Below are 20,658 nucleotides of genomic sequence, written 5' to 3' on the forward strand. Positions count from 1 at the left end.
GCGGCAATCGCTGCGTCGCCATGCGATGTTGAAAAAATAATTAATTGTGGTTTTGAGTACTCTTATATAGGATAAACATTCAGTTTTTTTTAAAGATGGTTGAGCGGCACATGCTTGATCACTTAGAATGGATTGACTATATAGACAATATCCGACAGTTCCAAAAGAAGCAAAGTAAAATACAATATAAATTTTCAAACCAACAACTACACCACAATATAGACATAAGTTTTGTGAGATCCCTCGTACAAAATAGATTCTTGTTGAATTCACTTTGAACGTGTTTGCTTGGCCTGCCTTTTATACAGTACATCTGGAGCGTCCCTTGCAGTAGTCCATCAGTAGTCTGCTAACATGTTAGAACTTCAGTTACTCTCATATCTCTTTTCCATGGCTGCAATATCTTGATGAAAACGCTCACCATGTTCGTCACTTTCTGCTTCACAATACCCAGGAAAAAAGTCCAGATGGGAATGAAGAAAGAGGAGTTTCAGAGGTATATTGCAATCAAATTTCTCGTAGCATAACAACAACTCAGCCACTATTTCTCTGTAATTTGTTGCTCGGTGTCTTCCCAAGAACTGTGAAAAAACAGTTTTCAAGCTTTCCCACGCAGCTTTTTCCTCACCTAGAATTTCATCGAACTGATGATCTCTGAATAGCTGTCGAATCTGTGGTCCTATAAAGACGCCTTCTTTAACTTTGGCGTCACGTAAGCGAGAGAATTTTCCTCTTAAGTACTTATAGGCCTCACTCTCTTGGTTCATGCTCTTAACAAAACTGTTCGTGACACCTAGTTTAATATGAAGCGGGCGAAACAAAATTCGCTTACGACCTACAAGTGGTTCGTGTTGCACATTTTTCATTTCTGGCTGAAGAGTTTCTCTTGTACTCCAGTCACTTTTGCCGTAGTGAGATACACGATCTCTACTGTCCCACTCACAAATAAAGCAACAATATTATGTATACCGTAACTGCATACCTAACAACAGCGCTATCACTTTGAGATCAGCACAAATGAGCCACTGAAAATCATATTATTTAAATGGCTTGAAGTAAACGTTTCAAATTTTCATAAGATTCTTTAAAGTGTACAGCATAACCTACTGGAATTGAAGGAAATTCATTTCCAATATGTAAAAGCATTGCCCTTAAACTCACCTTTGACGAATCCATGAAGAGCCTCCACGATTGTGAGTCTTCATGAGACCACTTATATCTATACATAGTACAAGTGTGTCTTGCATAGTAAAAAATAAGGTGAACATCTTTTCCCTATTCCTATACACTGAAACATTTACTTCTTCCTGCAATAAATTCCATTGTAATCGTGACGCTAAGATTTCTGCTTTGCTTTTTGGTAGGTCTAAATCCCTGATTAGATCACTTAGCTCTTCTTGAGTGAGTCTGTGTGGTACATTTGGGATAGGGGGGAGGAGGTGTTTACCACAAAGTCAGGGTCGTTCGAAGTACTTGGTTCAGGAGCTGCAACTTCTTGATCATGGAAAGAAAGGTCGTATTCTTTGGGTGGGTCAGGAACAGGTAGTCCTTCTTCATGTGGAACTGGGTGCATTGCAGAAGGAATATTAGGATATACCAAGGTCCGCTTCTTCTTCCTGGAAATTCCCCTCTGGACAGAAGGAACCATACAAAAGTAACAATCTTTGATGTGGTCGCTTGGCTCTCTCCAAATCATAGGCACTGCAAAAGGCATTGAACGTCTCATCCCATTAATCCAGTTTCTCAGATTGCTTGCACAAGTGTTACAAACAATGTGGGGTGCCTTATCCTGGTCTTCAATTTTACAACCATAATAAAGTTGGTAAGCGTTTTTTATTAATGGTATTATATGCTGCTTTTGTGAAGAAAATGTTTAATTCTCCACACACGTAGCAGAAATTCTCCGCACTATTCACACAATGTCGCGTCATTTTCGTCTATTCAAACACTCAAAATGTCATTTCAAGCAACTCAGACGAACTGTTCAAAAATATGCTTGTAAAACTGTATCTTTTTATAATCAGCACTACAAGAAAATTACGTCAACAACTGATACTGCAATAGCGTTGTTGTTTCGGACAATAGCAGAACACAACTGCGATAAAGAATAGAAAGAAACAAAGCGTTAGTATAGTTCCTCCAGTGTTGCCAGATCAGGGACATTTTTTACCCCAAATAAAGTGAATATCACTATTATAACGTTATTTTTAGACATGGATGTAAAACAAAAACCAGAGCTAATATTCAATTTTCGCTTTCACATTCGTGATCAGCACCACAAAATCAATAAGAATTAGGCGATTTTCTTCAATTTACATTTTCATTGTTGAACAGTGTAATCAATCATCATATCAAAGGAAAATTACCACGTTAGTGAAGAACTATCGGCTGTAGAGAGAGAAGACCGATTCCATAGAAATTTCCTGTAGTCAGGGAATTTCTATGAAGAGTCATGGAAAGTCAGGGAATATCTTCGTTCAAACCTTAAGGAACCCTATTAATCCTTTCGTGATCTACATAGAAATAGTACGTACCTACGTCACAAGAATTTTGAATTCCTACGAGTTATTGTTCCAACACAATTGACTCAGAAGGTTCAATTCTGTTTTTCAAAGATGAAATCTTTACCACTGTACAACAGTAGGAGTTTGTTTGGAACAAGTTATTGTGTTTCGGCAATAGAAACCTGACTTACCAGTGCTGAATTTTCATACCTAGAGGAGAAAAAAATCGATAAAATATCTTAAGAAAACTTTCCAACAGCTATAACTTTATCAAAAACTTTATTGGTTGTTTTCCTTTCTTTTTTCTAGCGACCTATTAGATCAATCCAACAATTTGCTCAGCTTAAAAACGAAGAAAGGAGAGCGATGCTAAAGAACCTAACAGACGATCAGTATGATGATGTGATAAAAGTGCTTGCTAAAATGCCATACATAGATTTTCAAGTAAGATCCGAAGGTATGTTCTATGGTAGTAAACTTCTGTTTTATAGATATCAGATTAATATGTGTTGTAAAAGTGTAATGTAAATTGACCGAAGTTACGTTTCATATGAGAAAGAGAAGTTCCATTCTCGGTAGTACCACTTTATATATATATATATATATATATATATATATATATATATATATATAGAGAGAGAGAGAGAGAGAGAGAGAGAGAGAGAGAGAGAGAGAGAGAGAAAAACATGTCGTGTAAATTATGTTTTATCATAAATACCTCTGTTTTCTTTATATATTTGAAATGTTCGAAGGTTTCAACAGGAGGAAACAGTACATTTATTTTCAATATTTTTGTTCAATAATAACATAAAATAATTAAATTAGAAGCAAAAGACTTAAATATGGTCTTACTTTCTTCATCTGTCAACATTGTCACAAGATAATTCAGAAGAAATTCGTACTCCTGAATGCTAGACCTTGAAACTTCACTCCGAAGAGCAGGACTATCTTGGGTTTAGACCCAAAACATTTTCTCAGATATCCATTTTTTTCTGTCATGAAATTATTATAAATACTAGCTGCAACACCCAAACATTTGTTTCTAAACAGTGATTTATAAATGTATGAACCAAACAGGAGAAATCTTAATCGAAATACGCGGACATCAAATTTCTTTTAAGTCTTTCTGCGAAAGCCAGCAAATGAGCAGTAATAGTAATTGGACATTTAAATCAGTGGTAAAGTAAAAGGAGACGTCAGACAGGTCAGAAAAAGATACAGTATCGAAATAGTAGTACAATAACATCATACAACCAAAGAGCACCTTGCTTCATTCGAAGATATCGTTTCTGTGAAACAATAGCTATCCGCATTTGCCAGTAATTGAAATGTACTACGTTAAGAAATCCAGACCCTCAATGCATTTCTTACTCCATGAAAAATGTCTGTTCTTCATTGGTATGCATTATAAAAGCAGTCGATTGGAAGTGAAAAGTATTTTTACATAAATCAATAAAGCGTCAAACAAATAAGTAATGCTTTTGTATATAAATAGTTACTGATTTTTTTTTCAAATATATTGTAATTATTTCGAATTAATGATATAATTTAAATCATGAAGGACATGCTAGGTGTAGTAACAGGAAAAAGAGGGAGGTTACGAAAGAGAGTACAATTGATAAACGTATAATTAAATACGGAAATCGTACCTGTAGACGAAGAGGTTAGCTGAAGACCGTGGTGTATGAAAACTTTTTGGTTGTGGAAAGTGCTCTGCCGATAATAGCAGAATACCTATGATGATTAGATTTAATGATCTCGAAGAATTATCGCGTCCTGAGTGAATTTTGTCATTATTAAATACACTGAGTAAAGCCAGTGTATTTAATAATGATTATACTGTTTTATCGTGACATCTATGTATATATGACTGCCTATTTCTCGGTAAACCTTTTTTTTTCTTTTCTTTCTTTCTTTTTTCTTCAAAGATTTCTGAAAGCTCCATGTACGAATAACCCGGCGACATTAGACATCTCAGTCCAGAAGCTCTATGAATGAAGTGCAACGTTAAATAATTTGGTATTAATTGTGGGAAATTCACAACATTCTGATTAACATGCAGCAAATCTCACAAGTTACGGCGGAAGCAACTGACAATCGGACAAGATGGACAGTGAACAGACTTTTGACGAGGCAATATATATTCTCTTTGAGTTGCCCAACTCTGAGGTCAATAATTTATTTTATGTTTTGTGAAATTTTGATGTTCTAGTTGCTCATCAGTAACGATCCCACTTCCTCCACATTTTTGAAAATATAGCGAAGATAAAAATTGTAACTAAAATTTATCTAGGTAATTGTTTAGTACTTAGAAAATACTGCTTAGTGAAATTGTTTGCATTATTGTATATTTTCCATTCTGAAAGAATAAGTTTTTAATTCGATTATGATTTTATGGTTTAGAGAACAAACTAAGCAAAGGCGACTATACCCAACGTAGGGCGACCTTTAACTATCCTGAGTAAATAATTTTGCTAGAAATCACTTCTTTCTTTTAAATTGAATATGAAATGTTATACTCCTTAATTTAAAAGTATATCAGTAAAGACGTCCTACATCATACACGACCTTAGTTAATAAGTGCAGAACGATTAATCCAGTACGGTTTTTTGTAATGTACTGGTAATTGCATTCTCTCTACGTCAATGGAAACTAAGATATGTTAACTATTTCGAAGTAACGAGGAAAAAACACGCATTTTAATACTTTTGCTGGCCACTATACGAGGTCTGTCTAAGAAGCATACAACTTTAGGCTGGAGACAAAAATAAGTTACGTGGTGGGATTCATGTCATAATACTCTTCAAACTAAATCCTCTGAATTTACACTCACACACACACTGAATCTGGAGTAACCTCTGGAATGCTTCTTTTCAAATAGCTCACAGCTCCGCTGTAGCTATGCATAATGGTCTGACGATAGAGATTTAAGTGTAGAAAAAGTTAGAGGTCGGATGGCTTCCAGTCCGGACTATGCCATATACAATGAATGGGCAAAAGCGTTATCATGATGCAGCTGCCAATTTTGTGAGGTCTTACAGGTCCTGTCTCTCGCGATGAACAGCTCACAAGGAAACGGAGGAAGTTTTGATAGTATTCTTTAGTAACCATTCTATTGCATACACGTGATCTACAGGACTACGGTAGTCGAAAAAACACTCAACAACACTGTTATTTTGCTCCGTAGTTTTTGTGTGTTTATGGACTTCGGCGAGAATAGATGTTTATACTCTAATTACCGCTCTTTGTTTGGCGGGTCGTAACCGTACAGCCAAATTTCATCTGCAGTTATTACGTTATTGAGGAACTACGCATCCCTGTTAAGTTCTCTGCATGTCTTATGCGACTTCCTGTCGGAGTTCTTCGTCTGAAAACGACTTAAGCATTTGCTGTTACCATGAAATCCATATCTTCTATATTTTAGTCTGCTCTGGGGCCATGGTCATGAGCAATCGCTCCAAAGCTAGAAAACACTAATTGGACATCAGTATTGTTACTTCGTCTTATATTTGAAACAAACAAAATAAAAATGAATTAAATTAATTAAAAAAAAAAACTATGTATGTTTAACATCATAAGGTTGGAATTATATCCATTTACTCTTAAAACTGTAGTAACCATAAACGGATTTTTTTTCCTACTTATGTGACAATATCAGGTTACACCACCACTTCAACCAGACAATAGCTGCGGGTGCAAGGTGAGTGAAGTTTTATTGAACATATATCGAAGATCATCGTTAGTAATTATATAATCTTTGCCCACATTAATTTTGTCATAAACCCCACCATCCGCAATTCAAATCCACTGAATGAATGTACTGCCATTTTTAAAGCGATCGTTCTGTCTGCAACTAAGTTTACATACCTGTTATATGTAAAGTATGTTATTTTCTTCTGTTATAAACTGTACCACTCTTTATTTGAATAACAATCGCCAAACGTCTGTTGAATCTTATCATTTGATTCCGTTACTTATCTGTAAGTTTTTGACAAAACGTAATGTAGTGGTTATTGCATCCAGTCATCCTAGGTAAATACAGCTGCGATAGGTTACACAAAACATTACTTCATACATCATGTGTCTTACAGTGATTGACACATCTGACAAGTTTAGCAAAATTCATGCTCATGAATAATGTTTTCTCCGTTTGTTACCAAACTGGCATCGTTACTTTTTGTGAATTAATAACTAAGTAAAATATAATATAGTCGAATACAATTTAGACAAACCACGTGCAGTGGCCGTAAACGTACATATTCTCTTAGCCAACTTCAAGAGCAAAGTGTCTGGAATGAATAAAATGTCTTGAATGTGATTTTTCCTAACGCAGAGAAAATAATATTTAATAAAGAGAATAATGTGCTGAAGTAGATCAATTTATCCAAAAGATGTTTACACGAGAAACAGTGTCAGTTTTTTTTTCTTCCTTTTTGCGGGGAAAGGATTAATATCTAATACACATATATTAAGTAAAGGGCGTTCCAAAATACGGGGCATTTTGAAATTGAAATCGAAATTAAAAGATAATGCGCCTCTAAGGAAGTGTTTCATGGAGATAAATAGTACGGCATTAGTTGTAAACATGTTAACCACTCGTAAGATGGCCTTGTTGTTTTGAAGATGACTCGAAAAGAAGGCTACTGTTTTGCATACACTTTCTGGAGAAAACATGAGTGTCCTTATGAAACAATAAAGTGGCTTATGGTGTTCAAAATCGAAGCCATCTTTTCGACGTCATTTTCAAAACAAGGCCATTTTACGAGTAATTAACATGTTTACAATTTAATGCCATACTTTACTATTTATCTCCATGAATATATTTACTTCGAGGTTCATCTTGTATTTTCAATTTCAAAATGGCCCATAGTTTTGGGACTCCTTTATCATCATTGTTAGCGAGTAAATCGTCGCTTAATATGTTAGTATGTATATGAAGGACTACTACTTAATTCCAATTCATTTTAAATTAATACCAGAAACTGATTTTATTCACAGTAATTGACGATGAGGCTCCAACTGAATACACTGCTGGTGCTATTGTAACTGTAACAGTGACACTCATAAGACGTAACATGGAAGTGCTGTTCGGAGATGACACTGTGAAAGATAAACATGTACAAGAAACAAACGAAGAGGAAGTAGAGCAAAAAGTGGATGAAGAGAAGAAGCAAGATCAACAGGTAATAATTACGGAAAATTAAAGAATAACAAGAAGAATGTTGTATTGATTTTTTAAGATACAATTTGACGCATAATTGTAATTAAAAATAATTTGCTGGATTGTCTGTCATTATATAGAATGGTTCAAAAGTGTGGAAACACTGTAATAGTTGTAAACGCTGCAAAATGAAACCAAAGTAAAGTGAAGCCTGTCTATGTTGGCCACCATTAGTTCCATTGAAGAGCGGCCAACTTATAGAAAATAAGTGTGATGGGTGTTTTTTTTTAGAATGGGATTTCTAGTGTTACTTGATTGCAAAATTTGAATAAGCAATGGCACGACAGCTACTTTTAAATAATGTATATAGAGTAATTATAACAATATGCAGTATTAGAAAACATACTACAGTATGTTCAATATATGTACATACCTTTCGTTTTCTGAAAACTAGTACATATGCACATTCTAATTTTGTAGTTAACTATCTGTTGTTAATGAGCTACAACCACCGCTAGCTTTATACAAGCCATCAGGTGCCAATAGTTGACAAATGAGATGGTTAGTTTTAATCTTCCGGAATTACTAAAGCTCCTCACTGATGAAAGGAACCGATGTAGCTAATGGTTTTACCAAAACAGACAGGGTGAAGAAGTACGCACAACCATTTCCTGAATTCCTGTACGAGCTTTCTACTTATTCACATCATCCTTGGCCACTCCTTTATTAGGGTAGTGTTCTGGCCATTGATCTCCAAGAACAAATTGTGGGAATCCACACTTCTTTGTCTCCAGATACGAATACAGAATATCTGCTTCTCATATGGAAATACGAAAAATAACAAAAAGGTATTTTTCGTGGCCAAGATACGCAGGTAAATCTATCAACATTATAGAGTAAACATTGCTTCAATGCGGCCAACATCCAAGATAGACTGATGGTCAACTTACAGAGTAATAAGTAACAAATGTCTTACGGGAAAATGCAGGTTCAAAACGAACGAGGTCAAGATGAGCAGGTGGCCAAGTTGACAAGTTTTACTGTAGCAATTTAAATGGGGAATAGGGATGGGGGGAAGATGTTTGAGGACACATCACAATTACGTCCGTCATCGTGAATTTTACAGAATTGTCTTAAACTGTAACCATAGTGTGTGATATATTATTTTAATTCCAAATTTTTGTAGAATTGAATGGCACTGTAATTGTTTGCTCTACCGCTTACCGTTACGAAGTTCTGACCATTTCTTTGTGTCCCTAACGAAAGAGGTTAGTCATACTGCAGGGACCACATACTGTTACAGGACGTGTTTAATGTGTTCTCTGTTTCGGTCGATTTTCAGATGCATTCTGAGTATCCAGTCACGAAAAACGTTGCGCAAAGTGTCGGCTGCTGTAATGTTGGAACATGTGTCCACAATTCATTCCTTGAAATACTGAACATCCTTAATTTTCACTGTGTACATAAGACTTCACATGGCTCCACAGATCCGTTCCTTGAAATTTTTTCAACAGTTTGAACATAATACCATTGCTGATGGAATTCCTTTCCGTATGACGGCAGTTGAAATCGTCCACAATCACCCTGCTTCTTGGTTTTCCAAAGATAAGCACAATCTCAGTGCGCTCTGAATGCGCCAAAGTCATCTGCTAGTAGATCACTTGTAACGATACAAGCAAAGCAACAGTCATAACTTAGTAATGGTTAGCGCTAGAGCAAACATAACAGAGTACCATTCAACTTCTATGAAAATTTGCTATCAAAATGACGTATCACATACTATGGTTTCTATTTCAGACAATTGTGTAAAATTCAAGATTACGGACGTCATTATGATGTGTCCTCAAACATTTTTTTCATCCAAATTCTCCATCTACTTTGTTACTTTGGTTATATTTTGCTACGTTTGCGACTTACTAGTGTTCCCTCACCTTTAGGCTACTCTGTATTATACTGTTTCGGCAAACATTGTCGCCTTGCGCTCACCTTTAGCGCGAGGAATCCTTGATTCGATCTCAGGCCGTGTGAATTTGTAGTGGACAATATCGTGTCCGTCAATTTTCTTGAGGTTTTCCAATTTCCTTACACATTATCATTCCATTAGTTCTTCCGTAATCATTCGCATTCATTAATTATCCATCTCATTCAGCCTAATCGTGGAACGTAAGACAAAATCATTTCACATCATTGTTGCCTTCATCGGTAGCTCAGGACAATCATATGTAGTTCGTTACAATTGTGTTACTAGAATTTAAAGTGATTTAGTGGTAAATTAAAGGTGTATAAACTTTTGAATTAATGATTTAACAGCATTTTACAAACTCTCTTCAATAATTAATACGGTTTTACAAAACTAATCCTACAGTACATTTGTCGTTACAAAAAGTCTACTGCAAAGTATTTATAATAGTAAGGAGAAGAAGAAAAAATCGTTGAAAATAAGTTATTTGGGTGTAGCAAGAGTTTTAACATCATTGTTCAATTGATCACACACAGCTAATGGAAGATGTCATTTTGAGGAGAGACAAGAGTTACATGTAAGTTGCTTTGCACTACCGATGAAGGCGACAGTGGTCATGGAATTAGTATAGTATCGAATTAGTATAATTACAATAAATTTAGATGTAGTAAGTAATTATTTTTTTACAAATTATATCATGTAGAATTGTTGTGTCGCTCAACTTTGTATATCAATTCACCAAAATATTTGAAATTGCGTGTTGGTCAACAACTTTCAATTCTTAAAGATTAACAAGCTAAAAATCTATTAAAAATACAGAAAATTTAGGTACGGAGTCAGATTTTATGAAATTATGAACTTCGAATTTACTTTGAACAGGGATCAACTGAACCATAATTCTGGAGGTGTTTTTCAAATATAAGACGCTTGCTTTTAGTTCCAAATCTGCCAGTTCTGAAATCATGTAGCATTGTCACATGAAAATCATAGAAGAATCAAAAAGACGAATTTCCCATGTAAATTTTGTGTTTGTGAAAGTACCTACATGTGGGAAAGATCTATGAGTTTAATTTTATTGTCTTTATTTATTTTTTTATTTTAATTTTATTTTTTTTATTTTTTTATTCGGATTATGAATCAGGTGAAGTTTTGAAACGTTGTTGGTTATATAAAGAAGATACATGAGGAAGATTTGTGCAATTAAGTAGGATCATTATAATTTCTCATAATTCTCATTGGAGTTTACTATATTTGAAAGTGTGATTCATTTTAAAAGAAGTAACACTCTATATGGGGAATTTTGACTTGCTGGAAAATCTGTGATCGAAACCATATTTTAGAGATGATAGTCACTACAAAGAGAATTCTGTACTGGGTGGGTGAAAAGTAACGTATTTTTAATATTGTATAAAAATTAGTATTACTGATTTCATGTTGAAAACAGTGCCATGATATAAAATATCAAGATTTCACATTGCCTGTTTCACTTAGTTCAATCGTTGACCGCTGGAAGCAGCACGCGCAATGTAAAGAAATATGGCGAATTGCTTATCTGTTTATGAGCGAGCTCAGATTAAGTGGAGATCGACCCTTAGTGCAGAGATGATGGCGTACTGTGAATGGGGTGAATGTACAGTACTCTTAGCTGTTGTTAGAATTCAATTACACAAATCTCCGCTACGATGTGAAATTCAAATCAGGTTAATTAGGAAATCCTAATAAATCATTGCTGTACCACGGTTATTTCTTTTTGTTTCAATTTTTTTCAGATCAAATACTTAAATACCCTCCGTATGCAATCACATCGTGCACTGCTATATACATTATGTGACAAACTGCAGAATCGTCTATGAAGTTTTCGTATTCAAAGTGTAATATTTGCGTACAATGTTGCGAACGTTGTAAGATATTTATTGTTTTCCAGACTAAGAAGCCCCCTGTGTGGCAGAAGCAGAAGAAAGGCAAGAAAGGTGGAAAGAAAGGAGGTAAAAAGCCTCCTTCCAAACCTCTTGTGCCCAAAAAGACTGATGAGAAGTCACAAGCACCGGCAGAGACCACTGGAGAGAAAAAGGCAAGTTTCTTCATTTAGTGCAATTCTATGTTAATTCTTTAATTTTGAATTTGTATATGTATCAGAGTTCGAAAATTTCCCTTTCACCTTTTTAAAGCATGTCTTCCATTCCTTGTTTCATTAGATGTACGAATTGTCTCCATTATCTCCTTCAAACGTTCAACTTTGTTTTAATTACCTTTTTCAGGACAATACGCATAACAGTGTGTAACTGTAAACTTGAATTAGTACTTAAAAGAGACGATGCAAATAGTAAATGGAAATTTAAACATCAAAACACAAGCACATGGAAATTTTGTATAGTCAATGTAACTAACACATTTCTGAGCAGAATTCATTACCTCAAATTATCTTTCTGAATTCGACAAACTTTTTGCAGTACTGGTTTACGTATCGTCATATAATTTAACAACAGTGTTCTTTTCTGTTTCTTCGAGAAATTCAAAATTTGATCAAATCCTAGTCATGCAGATTGATTCCTTGTTCCGTCATCTATCATCTATATTACTGCACGTGTTCAGCGGTTCACGTTGTAGTTTCGTTTATACGCATAAAAATACTTTATATTTCTTCCATTTTCGCTGTTTCATGCTTCAAAAACTACATATTTTCTAATACGACTAATATTTAAATGTGAAATTATATTTATTTATTGAATAATTGCAAAAGTAACATGGAACTTCTTGTTTTCATTTCTTTGAAAAATGAATTAATTCTACCAGAGTAGAGAAAACAAAGAAAACAAAAGAACTTCCTTCTGAACACAGCCCTCATCAGCATTAGTTTTACAAGAAGAATGAGGAAGTGATAGATTGACTATAAATAAGAAAATATCAGAAAAAATAATCTTATTTTGAAATTTGTAAACTGTTACTAATGTTAAATCTGTCAGATTTCCACTCTACAGTTAAAAAAAAAAAAAAAAAAAAAAAAAAAAGCGACAGAAGAGTTCTAATTACAGGGTAAGGTTAAATTAAGAAAAAGGATGGTTACGTGATGTCATGTATTGTTAAGAGCCAAAGCGGCATCACCTTTCTCATATGAGGATTCTTCATTTAAAATGCTTCTCATATCACACATTAGGAGGGCGCGGTGGCTCAGTGGTAGAGCGTTCACCTCCGGTGCTTGTGGTCCCTGGTTCGATCCCAGCTCGCGCCATGTGGACTTTGTGGTGGACAAACACCGTGCTCGTAGGTTTTCTCGGAGTTCTCCCGTTTCCTCCCACTTTCTTCATTCCACCATTTCATTCATCTCTCATCATCACCGTCTCCTTTAGCCTAACCGGCATAAACGTGGGACATAAAACTTAAAGATTTCATTTTATTTTCATATCACACATTTATTTGTATGCTGTTATCTTTATTTTAGTAATAATACGATGCATAGATGTAAGCATTTTTTTTAAAAAATAATTTAATGGCATGTCAGTTGCATACTCTGACGGCTCCAGGACGCCGACATCAATGGTTAGCATCTCATGTACCACTTTCAAAACAGCCGAAACCATCACTGCACCAGAAGACGGTGCTTCCTAGCTTCCATGTTTTTGGTGGACTGTTCGCGGCATCGTGCATCGGGAACTGCTACGAGCTGGTCAGAGCATCAGTGTAACTGTGTGCTGTCAGCAGTTAAGCCGTGTTCACGAAAAACTCAAAACTCTGAAGCCAGCACTTCTAAATCGCAAAGGGATCCTCCTGTTACACGACAACGCTAAGCTCCACATGGCTAGAATGACCCAGGACACCATTCTACGCCTTGGATGGGAAACACTATTGCATCCGCCATACTCCCTGGACATTGCACCGTCCGATTATCACCTATTCCATACTTTGGACAATCACCTTAGAGGACGCCAGTTCAAATCCCTAGTAGAGGTGCAAAAATGCACTTGATACCTTTTTTGCTTCACGGCCCACCAAGTTCCACCGCGATGGAATCCATGGGCTTCCAGAACGTTGGCAGAAGGTCGTCAATGCTGATGGGGACTATTTTTGATCTTCCAGGTATGTCTTTAGGTGACATATCGATGTTCGAAAGTGGTGGGTGAAAAAGCGACAGAGCTGGTTACCTTTATACATGAAGGGTGCAGAAAAAAGAAAACAAAATATTGCCCATAATAAAATAAGAGGAAATTGCTAGTTTGTATTGTGTATATTAAAATATCAGTATAGATTACCTTTCATTTGAAAGTCGCAAAAGCAATGTTAAGGGAGCACGATTATATTTAGAAAAATACATTAATTAGGGTATTCACCATTTCCCTCCACACATACATATATATGAATTGATCTACTCCATTCATTTCTTTGTTCGTGTATTTTTGTTCCAGCTATTTTCATCGAAATTTTGTTTTCGTTGCTTGAACCATTTTCTTATTTACTGAATATTACCTTACAGCGGATTCAGGAAGTGAAAAAGCAGGCTGAAGTCATAGATGAGAGTGATATATCGGATGACGAAGGCGACAGGTCAGACGATGAAGCTAGTGACGATCAACAAGGTCAAGGAGATAAGAAGGTAAGACTTGAGTGTAATCATAACGTAAAATGTGAAATGGTTTAGATGTTCGAGTTGCTTTGTTATTTCATTCCATCATTGTTTGAGAATAACTGTAGCTTAAGAAATTGAATAGTGGAACATAATGGAATAATGGAAGTAAACAAAATTGATGAAACAAGTAAACAAAATTGATGAAACAAGTAAACAAAATTGATGAAACAAATTAATTTTTGTATTTCCTGGGGTAAATACGAACGCATTCGTACCTTTTCAGACAAACTGTTTTCATATGCGCTTGTTGCTAACTTCTGACGATAGTAGCAGAAATAGTTGATTGAAATTTCACTAATTCAATTTTGTGCGGACGTAATTTGAATTGTTGAATTTACTTAACTGCATCAAGTTTTGCGTGTCATTAAACAACAGTCATAGTTAATAAATTAAATTTTTTAACTGAATAATTCAGCATATTTTAATTATGTGGGGGGAATGATATAGTAGCTCAGTGGTAGAGCGCTCACCTCTGGTGCGTGGGGTCCCTGGTTCGATCTCAGCTTGCATCAAGTGAGCTATGTGATGACAAGAACCATGTGCATGGGTTTTCTCGGGATTCTCTCATTTCGTCATTCCATTATTATTACCCATCTCCCTTAGCCTCGGTGCATAATCGTGAGACGTTAAACTTAAAGAAAAAGAAAGAAAGAAAAGAAAAAACTGTGTGACGTTGACTTTGTTCTGCAATTATCGTCTATCTGAATTCTAGTTACTTCTTAGTTGCAATGTACTAAATAAAAGTATTTTTAATCTGTTTATATGATATTGTCATTGATTGATGATTGATTGTACAGCCATTGATTGTAGAAAAAATCTGGCATTTATGTAGAATCTGTTTTCTACTTAGAGCATAAATTACAAAAACAATATTATTTGCTTTTTAATTTATGCAACTGACCTGAATTATGTATATCAGAAGTGTTTAATGACAAGGCGCACTTGTATTTACACCCTCCATTCCGAAAGAAACCGAACTTTTGAAAACAAATAGTACCACTAGTGCCATCTGTTGTAATATTTTACCGGTAGATGGCGTAGTCCCTCATTGACAACTGGTATAAATGTCATGACATTTGGATGTACGGCAACAAAGTTATTGCGTTTCAACTGTCAGTGTGTTGTGTACATCGGTCGGAAAATGAGTTTCAAACAACGAGCTGCAATTGAGTTTTGTGTTAAACTGGGTAAAACTTTTAGTGAAACGCACCAAATGCTACAAAATGCATATGGTGATGAGTGTCTATCCCGTACGCAAGTTTACGAGTGGTTCAGGCGATCCAAATCGGGTAGAGAGACGCTGGATGATGACGAAAGATCAGGCCGTCCCAGAACCGGATTATCGGAAGAAAACATCGAAAAAGTGCGTGAATTCATCAAACATAACAAAAAATCGTCGGTGAAAGTTATTGAAATGGAATTAGGCATTCCTCAAACAACCGCATACCGCATTTTGACCGAAGTTTTGGGCCTTAAGAAGGTTAATTCGCGGTTTGTACCACACAAACTCACCGAAGACCAAACAGTTGATCGAATTGCGCATTGCAAAGACACCGTTAAAAGTGCTCGGCAGGATCGAAACTTCTTGAAATCGATTGTAACTGGTGACGAGACGTGGTGTTTTGAATATGAGCCCAAAACAAAGCGGCAAAGTTCTGAATGGAGAGCGCCGGATGAAGGAACACCCAAAAAAAGTCGCTTGGTGAAGTCAAAAGTTAAGGTGATGCTGATTTGTTTTTACGATTCAAAAGGAATTATCCACAAAGAATTTGTTCAGCCCGGCCAGACAGTCAATGGAGAGTTTTACTTGGGCGTCATGAAGCGTTTGCTGGCAAGAATTCGTCGTATTCGGCCCGAATATCGCGAAATCGGCAGTTGGACTCTTTTGGACGATAATGCACCATCACATCGTTCGCGACTTGTAACTGAATTTTTGGTCAAAAATCACATTATTCGGTTGCATCATCCGCCCTATTCACCAGATCTCGCTCCGTGCGATTTCTATCTGTTCCCGAAACTGCATTTGGCGATGAAAGGAAAGTGGCACGCATCGATTGATGCCATTGAGAAGGCGACGACCGCCGTCCTAAAGACCATTCCAATAAAGGACATGGAGAAGTCCTTTGACAACTTGTTGGAGCGTGCAAATATGTGTATCGATGCAGAAGGGGAATACATTGATTAATAAAAATGATATGTTCCAAAATGTACATTGCTTTTTTTTTTTTTTTTTTAAAACGTTCGGTTTCTTTTGGAATGGAGGGTGTATATATTTCCAAATAAAGCACGTTAGTCATTTTACACTGTCAGTAAGAGAAACGGGCATGAGGGGAAGAATTGTATTTTGCATTAAATACAATTTGAATAACCTCATTTATTTTTCAGATATCTATTTTATTGGGTTTGGTTTTATATGTATGACCTGATTAATAATTTTAAGAAATATAAAGTTATTCTTGGATGCTACAACTTCTGCTTGAATGATTTGTGAAAAAGTGTGATTTGTTAAAATTTTATGTTGAAAACAATTTGTCAAAACGAATATTTGCTTTACCTAGTGTTCATCTTCTCCGGGTTCTCCAGTTTCCTTCCACTTTCTTCATTCCACCATTTCATTAATTGCTCATCATCACCATGTCCTTCAGTCTACACCGCATAACCATGGAACGTAAAACGAAAGATTTTATTTTATTTTTTTATTTTTTTTTAAATTATTTTTTTAACGAAACGTCTAATACATGTTCGGATAGCACAACTTCAGTATTCTTTGCTCGAATACTGTCGTAGTTACACGGATCTAAGTACTGTCCAAAAGTAACACGTATATAACAATGGAATGTCCCAAAAGGCAGAATATAAAATAAAATAACAGAATATCAACAAAAATGAATACTTTTCCATTGCAATTCTTTTCTTTACGTATCCAGTTTGTGTCGTTTTCGTTGCACCTTTGTTTCATAAATGTATAGAGGTATCAAGAGTTTTAAATAATAATAATAAGTTTATGCTAGAGTCACAAAAGGTGTAATGAAATGAAATATTTGATTTCCCATGGATATTAAATAAATAAAAGGAAATTGATAAAAATACAAATAAATGATTGCATGGTTGGTGGGATTAGTTATAAGAAATAGGAATATCATGTTAAAACTGTCGCGTTCTGTATTCAAGCAAAAACAGCCACAAAACGCAATCAAAATCGAGCATTTACGATTGTGACATCATATTTCTTAAAGTTACCAACAATCTACATATTAAACAGGCTTGGCAGTAAACCCATAAAGCTTTAATACTTTATGGGAAGACCGTAACCTACTGGGTGAAGGAAACTATTTGATCCTTCCTTCATTGGAAGTATGAATAGCTACAAGGTCATGATAGTAGTTCCTATAGAATTTGAAAAATTACGTGAGTTTGAATAATTTAAAACCACTATTACTTAACTATGCAAGGAACAACTCTTATTTTATGTAATCCGGAGATGAATGTGTAAGAAATTATTTATTATTACGAATTTTAATGTCAAAGTATTTCTTTAGGATGTGCATATGTATCTCAAGAGATGTTAAACCAGTAAGCAAGTGTAACACGTAATATGTACTAAATATTGTAATTAAATTGGTAAGGAAGTGCTAAAACGAATTTGTTCTCTTGTAGAATTCATCAGCAGATGACGAAGACACAGAATGGGAAAAGTTCCAGACAGGCATTTCTAAGAGGGAGAAAGTTTTAGAAGGGCGAAGTAAAATGTCACATAGCGTACACTGCCCGTTCTTCCCAGAGGTGAGTCTTCCAGTTATTATGACCAAGTAAAACTACAACGTTGGAAAAGTATTTCTTTTTACCACGTGTGAATACATTCTCCCCAAACTGGATTCATATTGCTAGAGGTCTGCGCGGATGCAGATATCCGAATCATTATTGTTTTGGCACATATATATTTTTAGTTCTAAACATTATTATTTATTCACTTCATGTAATAAAGTTATATATATGAACAGCTAATCTGATGTTATGGCTGTTCGTGTGAGAAGACTTATCCTTCTTTTTGGAGAGTCTTTTATCTCCATTTCACCTTTGCTTTTTAAGCAGAGGCATGTCTTATGAGTCAGGAAAAACAAGAAAAGAATTTGTTGTTACAGTAATTGACAGATATGTTATTGCTAGCTTCACGATTTTCTTTTCAGAAATGTCCAATTGAGGGGACCGTAAGTAAGTAGGCATGTTTTCTATTAATTTCGTATTTATGTGTACATGAATTTTATTATACATATTTTATTTAGTGTAGTTGACTTACAATAGAATGAGATAGTATTGAATATTTAGCTTGTTTTTTAATATATATCATGTGATTCACAGGACTATAAAGGAGGTATACTCTGTTATTGTTGGAATTATTTTTGAAATAGTAATTGTCATAGAAGAAGCAAGTTTTATGTATTTGTTATCTCATTATCTGTGGATGCGAATAGAGATATTGCGGATGCAGATGTGATTTTATGTATCCGCGCAGACCTCTCCATATTGCGATGAATAAAGTTTCCAGATTTTTTTTTTTTTTTTTTTGAAGACCTGAATCCTTTTTATTATTTTTTGTTTACTAATCCGTATTCTCAGTTGAATCGAAATAAAACATGAATTTTGTTTAACATAAAATTATTAGTGAAATGATGGGAGTACAAATATAAACGACTCACGAATATTTTTCAAAGCCAACTCCATGGAGATTAATGCACATCAAGAAGAGTACTGTATTTGTGAGTCACCACTGTGTTTACTTACGTGTGAGTCTTTAGAAATAACATGATCATTTTCCGTCAATTTGTATTTGAATAAAGTGATGTGTATATTGTTCCATTTAATTAAAATCCTCTCCAGTGTCTTTAGATGTCTTCTTGGAATAATGGAATAAGTAAGGAGCTACATTGCAATAGCAGCATACGTCGTAAAATCAGGTTTTAAGGAAAATAGGTTTGAAGTTTCGGAATTGAAGCAAGGAAAATCAATTAAATTTTGAAGAACTTCTTTATTTGCATTAATATTTTTTGAAATTATTTATAGCTATTACAAATAAAAGCTAACTATATTCGAAACAAGATAAATTTCCAATGGAAACAACTCTTCTTATTCATAAGAATACATAATTACCTTGCAGATAATTTGCAGTACTTTTATAATGATGATTATGTTCCAATAAATAAAAGTAGTGTCTGCACTCTTTAATCAATTTCGAATGCAGTATCAATGTAACCAGACATATTTTGTATTATTGGCAACCTTGGAAAGCCACTTTCGTGTTTTGCGGTTTCACATGCTTTATGAGAAACAAGATATCTGCATTTTTAACAGATTGTATAACTCGCTAAGGCACTTTAACTAAGTCAAATTCTACATATTCAATAAACTTTATTTAAAAGCGTACATTCACGTTAGTACTATTATAGTGTCCTCTTCAGATAAATCATTATTATTCTTATGCCGTAAGAACAAATGACTGCATTCGTTATATTAAGATGACTTAAAATAGAAGTAGAGTAAAGATTTCCTACCGATACACTCTTATAATGTACTCCCCAACTGGTACAGTTATTGATTCCCTTTATTACCCAGAACTACACACTTCTTCCATCGTTTTATGTAGCTGTAGATACCCAAATTCTAGACTCAGGAAATTAGGATTGGAGTCCTGACTTCATCTCAGCTGGCAAATATGCTATCTTACATTGAATAGATTTGAATCAACTGATATGAACACAGTATGCTAGTAATGGTATAGTTTCAGGAATGCCTTTGAAACAGTGTGTTTGAATGTATTTGTATAATGATTCACGTATGATTTGTGGTGGAAATACCAGCATACCTAAACAATATACAAATAATAAAACAATATTCAAATAATAATAATAATAATAATGGTAGAACATACGTAAACCTAATCCTCTCAGACTTCATATTCCGATTGGGTCAATTTAATTTCTGCAAGTTAAATAGTTATGAGAAAGAAACACATGGTGGAAGATAAAGCCATTATCTGCAGTTGTGGTGCGCTGCATATATGTATATATGAAGTGTTACGTTGAAAATGTAATTTATTGTCTACGACTCAGAAATGAAATCTAATTAAAGATAACGATTGATTGATTATAGTGATAGGAATGAACAACTAATTGCTTGATATTTTTATAGGTATACTTTCACGAAGAGTTCTTGCCTCGGCCTGTTTATTAATCAGAGTTAGTATTTCAAAATTATGGTTGAAAGATATGTGATCGTTATACTTTTTAATTGGTTCAGAGTTGATTTTGTGTAATCTTGTAAATATTTAGTACATTTGTGTGGAAATAAGGAAGTATTCGTAGGAAACATGTTCTGTCACACATGTTGTAAGAAATTTCGCTCATCTGAAACTCAT

The 20,658-nt window shown here is 34.8% G+C and overlaps 1 protein-coding gene across 1 annotated transcript in view; it reads left to right on the plus strand.

Moving 5' to 3' along the window:
• Positions 1-20,658, plus strand: part of LOC145686235 (translocation protein SEC63 homolog) — a 72,470-nt gene that overhangs the window by 44,960 nt on the left and 6,852 nt on the right. The window contains exons 10-14 of the mRNA XM_081759319.1: positions 2,814-2,961; positions 7,503-7,687; positions 11,550-11,696; positions 14,094-14,213; positions 17,904-18,029. Coding sequence (XP_081615445.1) covers positions 2,814-2,961; positions 7,503-7,687; positions 11,550-11,696; positions 14,094-14,213; positions 17,904-18,029 — 726 coding nt within the window. The remainder of the gene's footprint in view (positions 1-2,813; positions 2,962-7,502; positions 7,688-11,549; positions 11,697-14,093; positions 14,214-17,903; positions 18,030-20,658) is intronic.

This window comes from Thermobia domestica, chromosome 5, assembly GCF_964235325.1.
Source record: "Thermobia domestica chromosome 5, izTheDome1.hap1.1, whole genome shotgun sequence".
Taxonomy (NCBI): Eukaryota; Metazoa; Arthropoda; class Insecta; order Zygentoma; family Lepismatidae; genus Thermobia; species Thermobia domestica.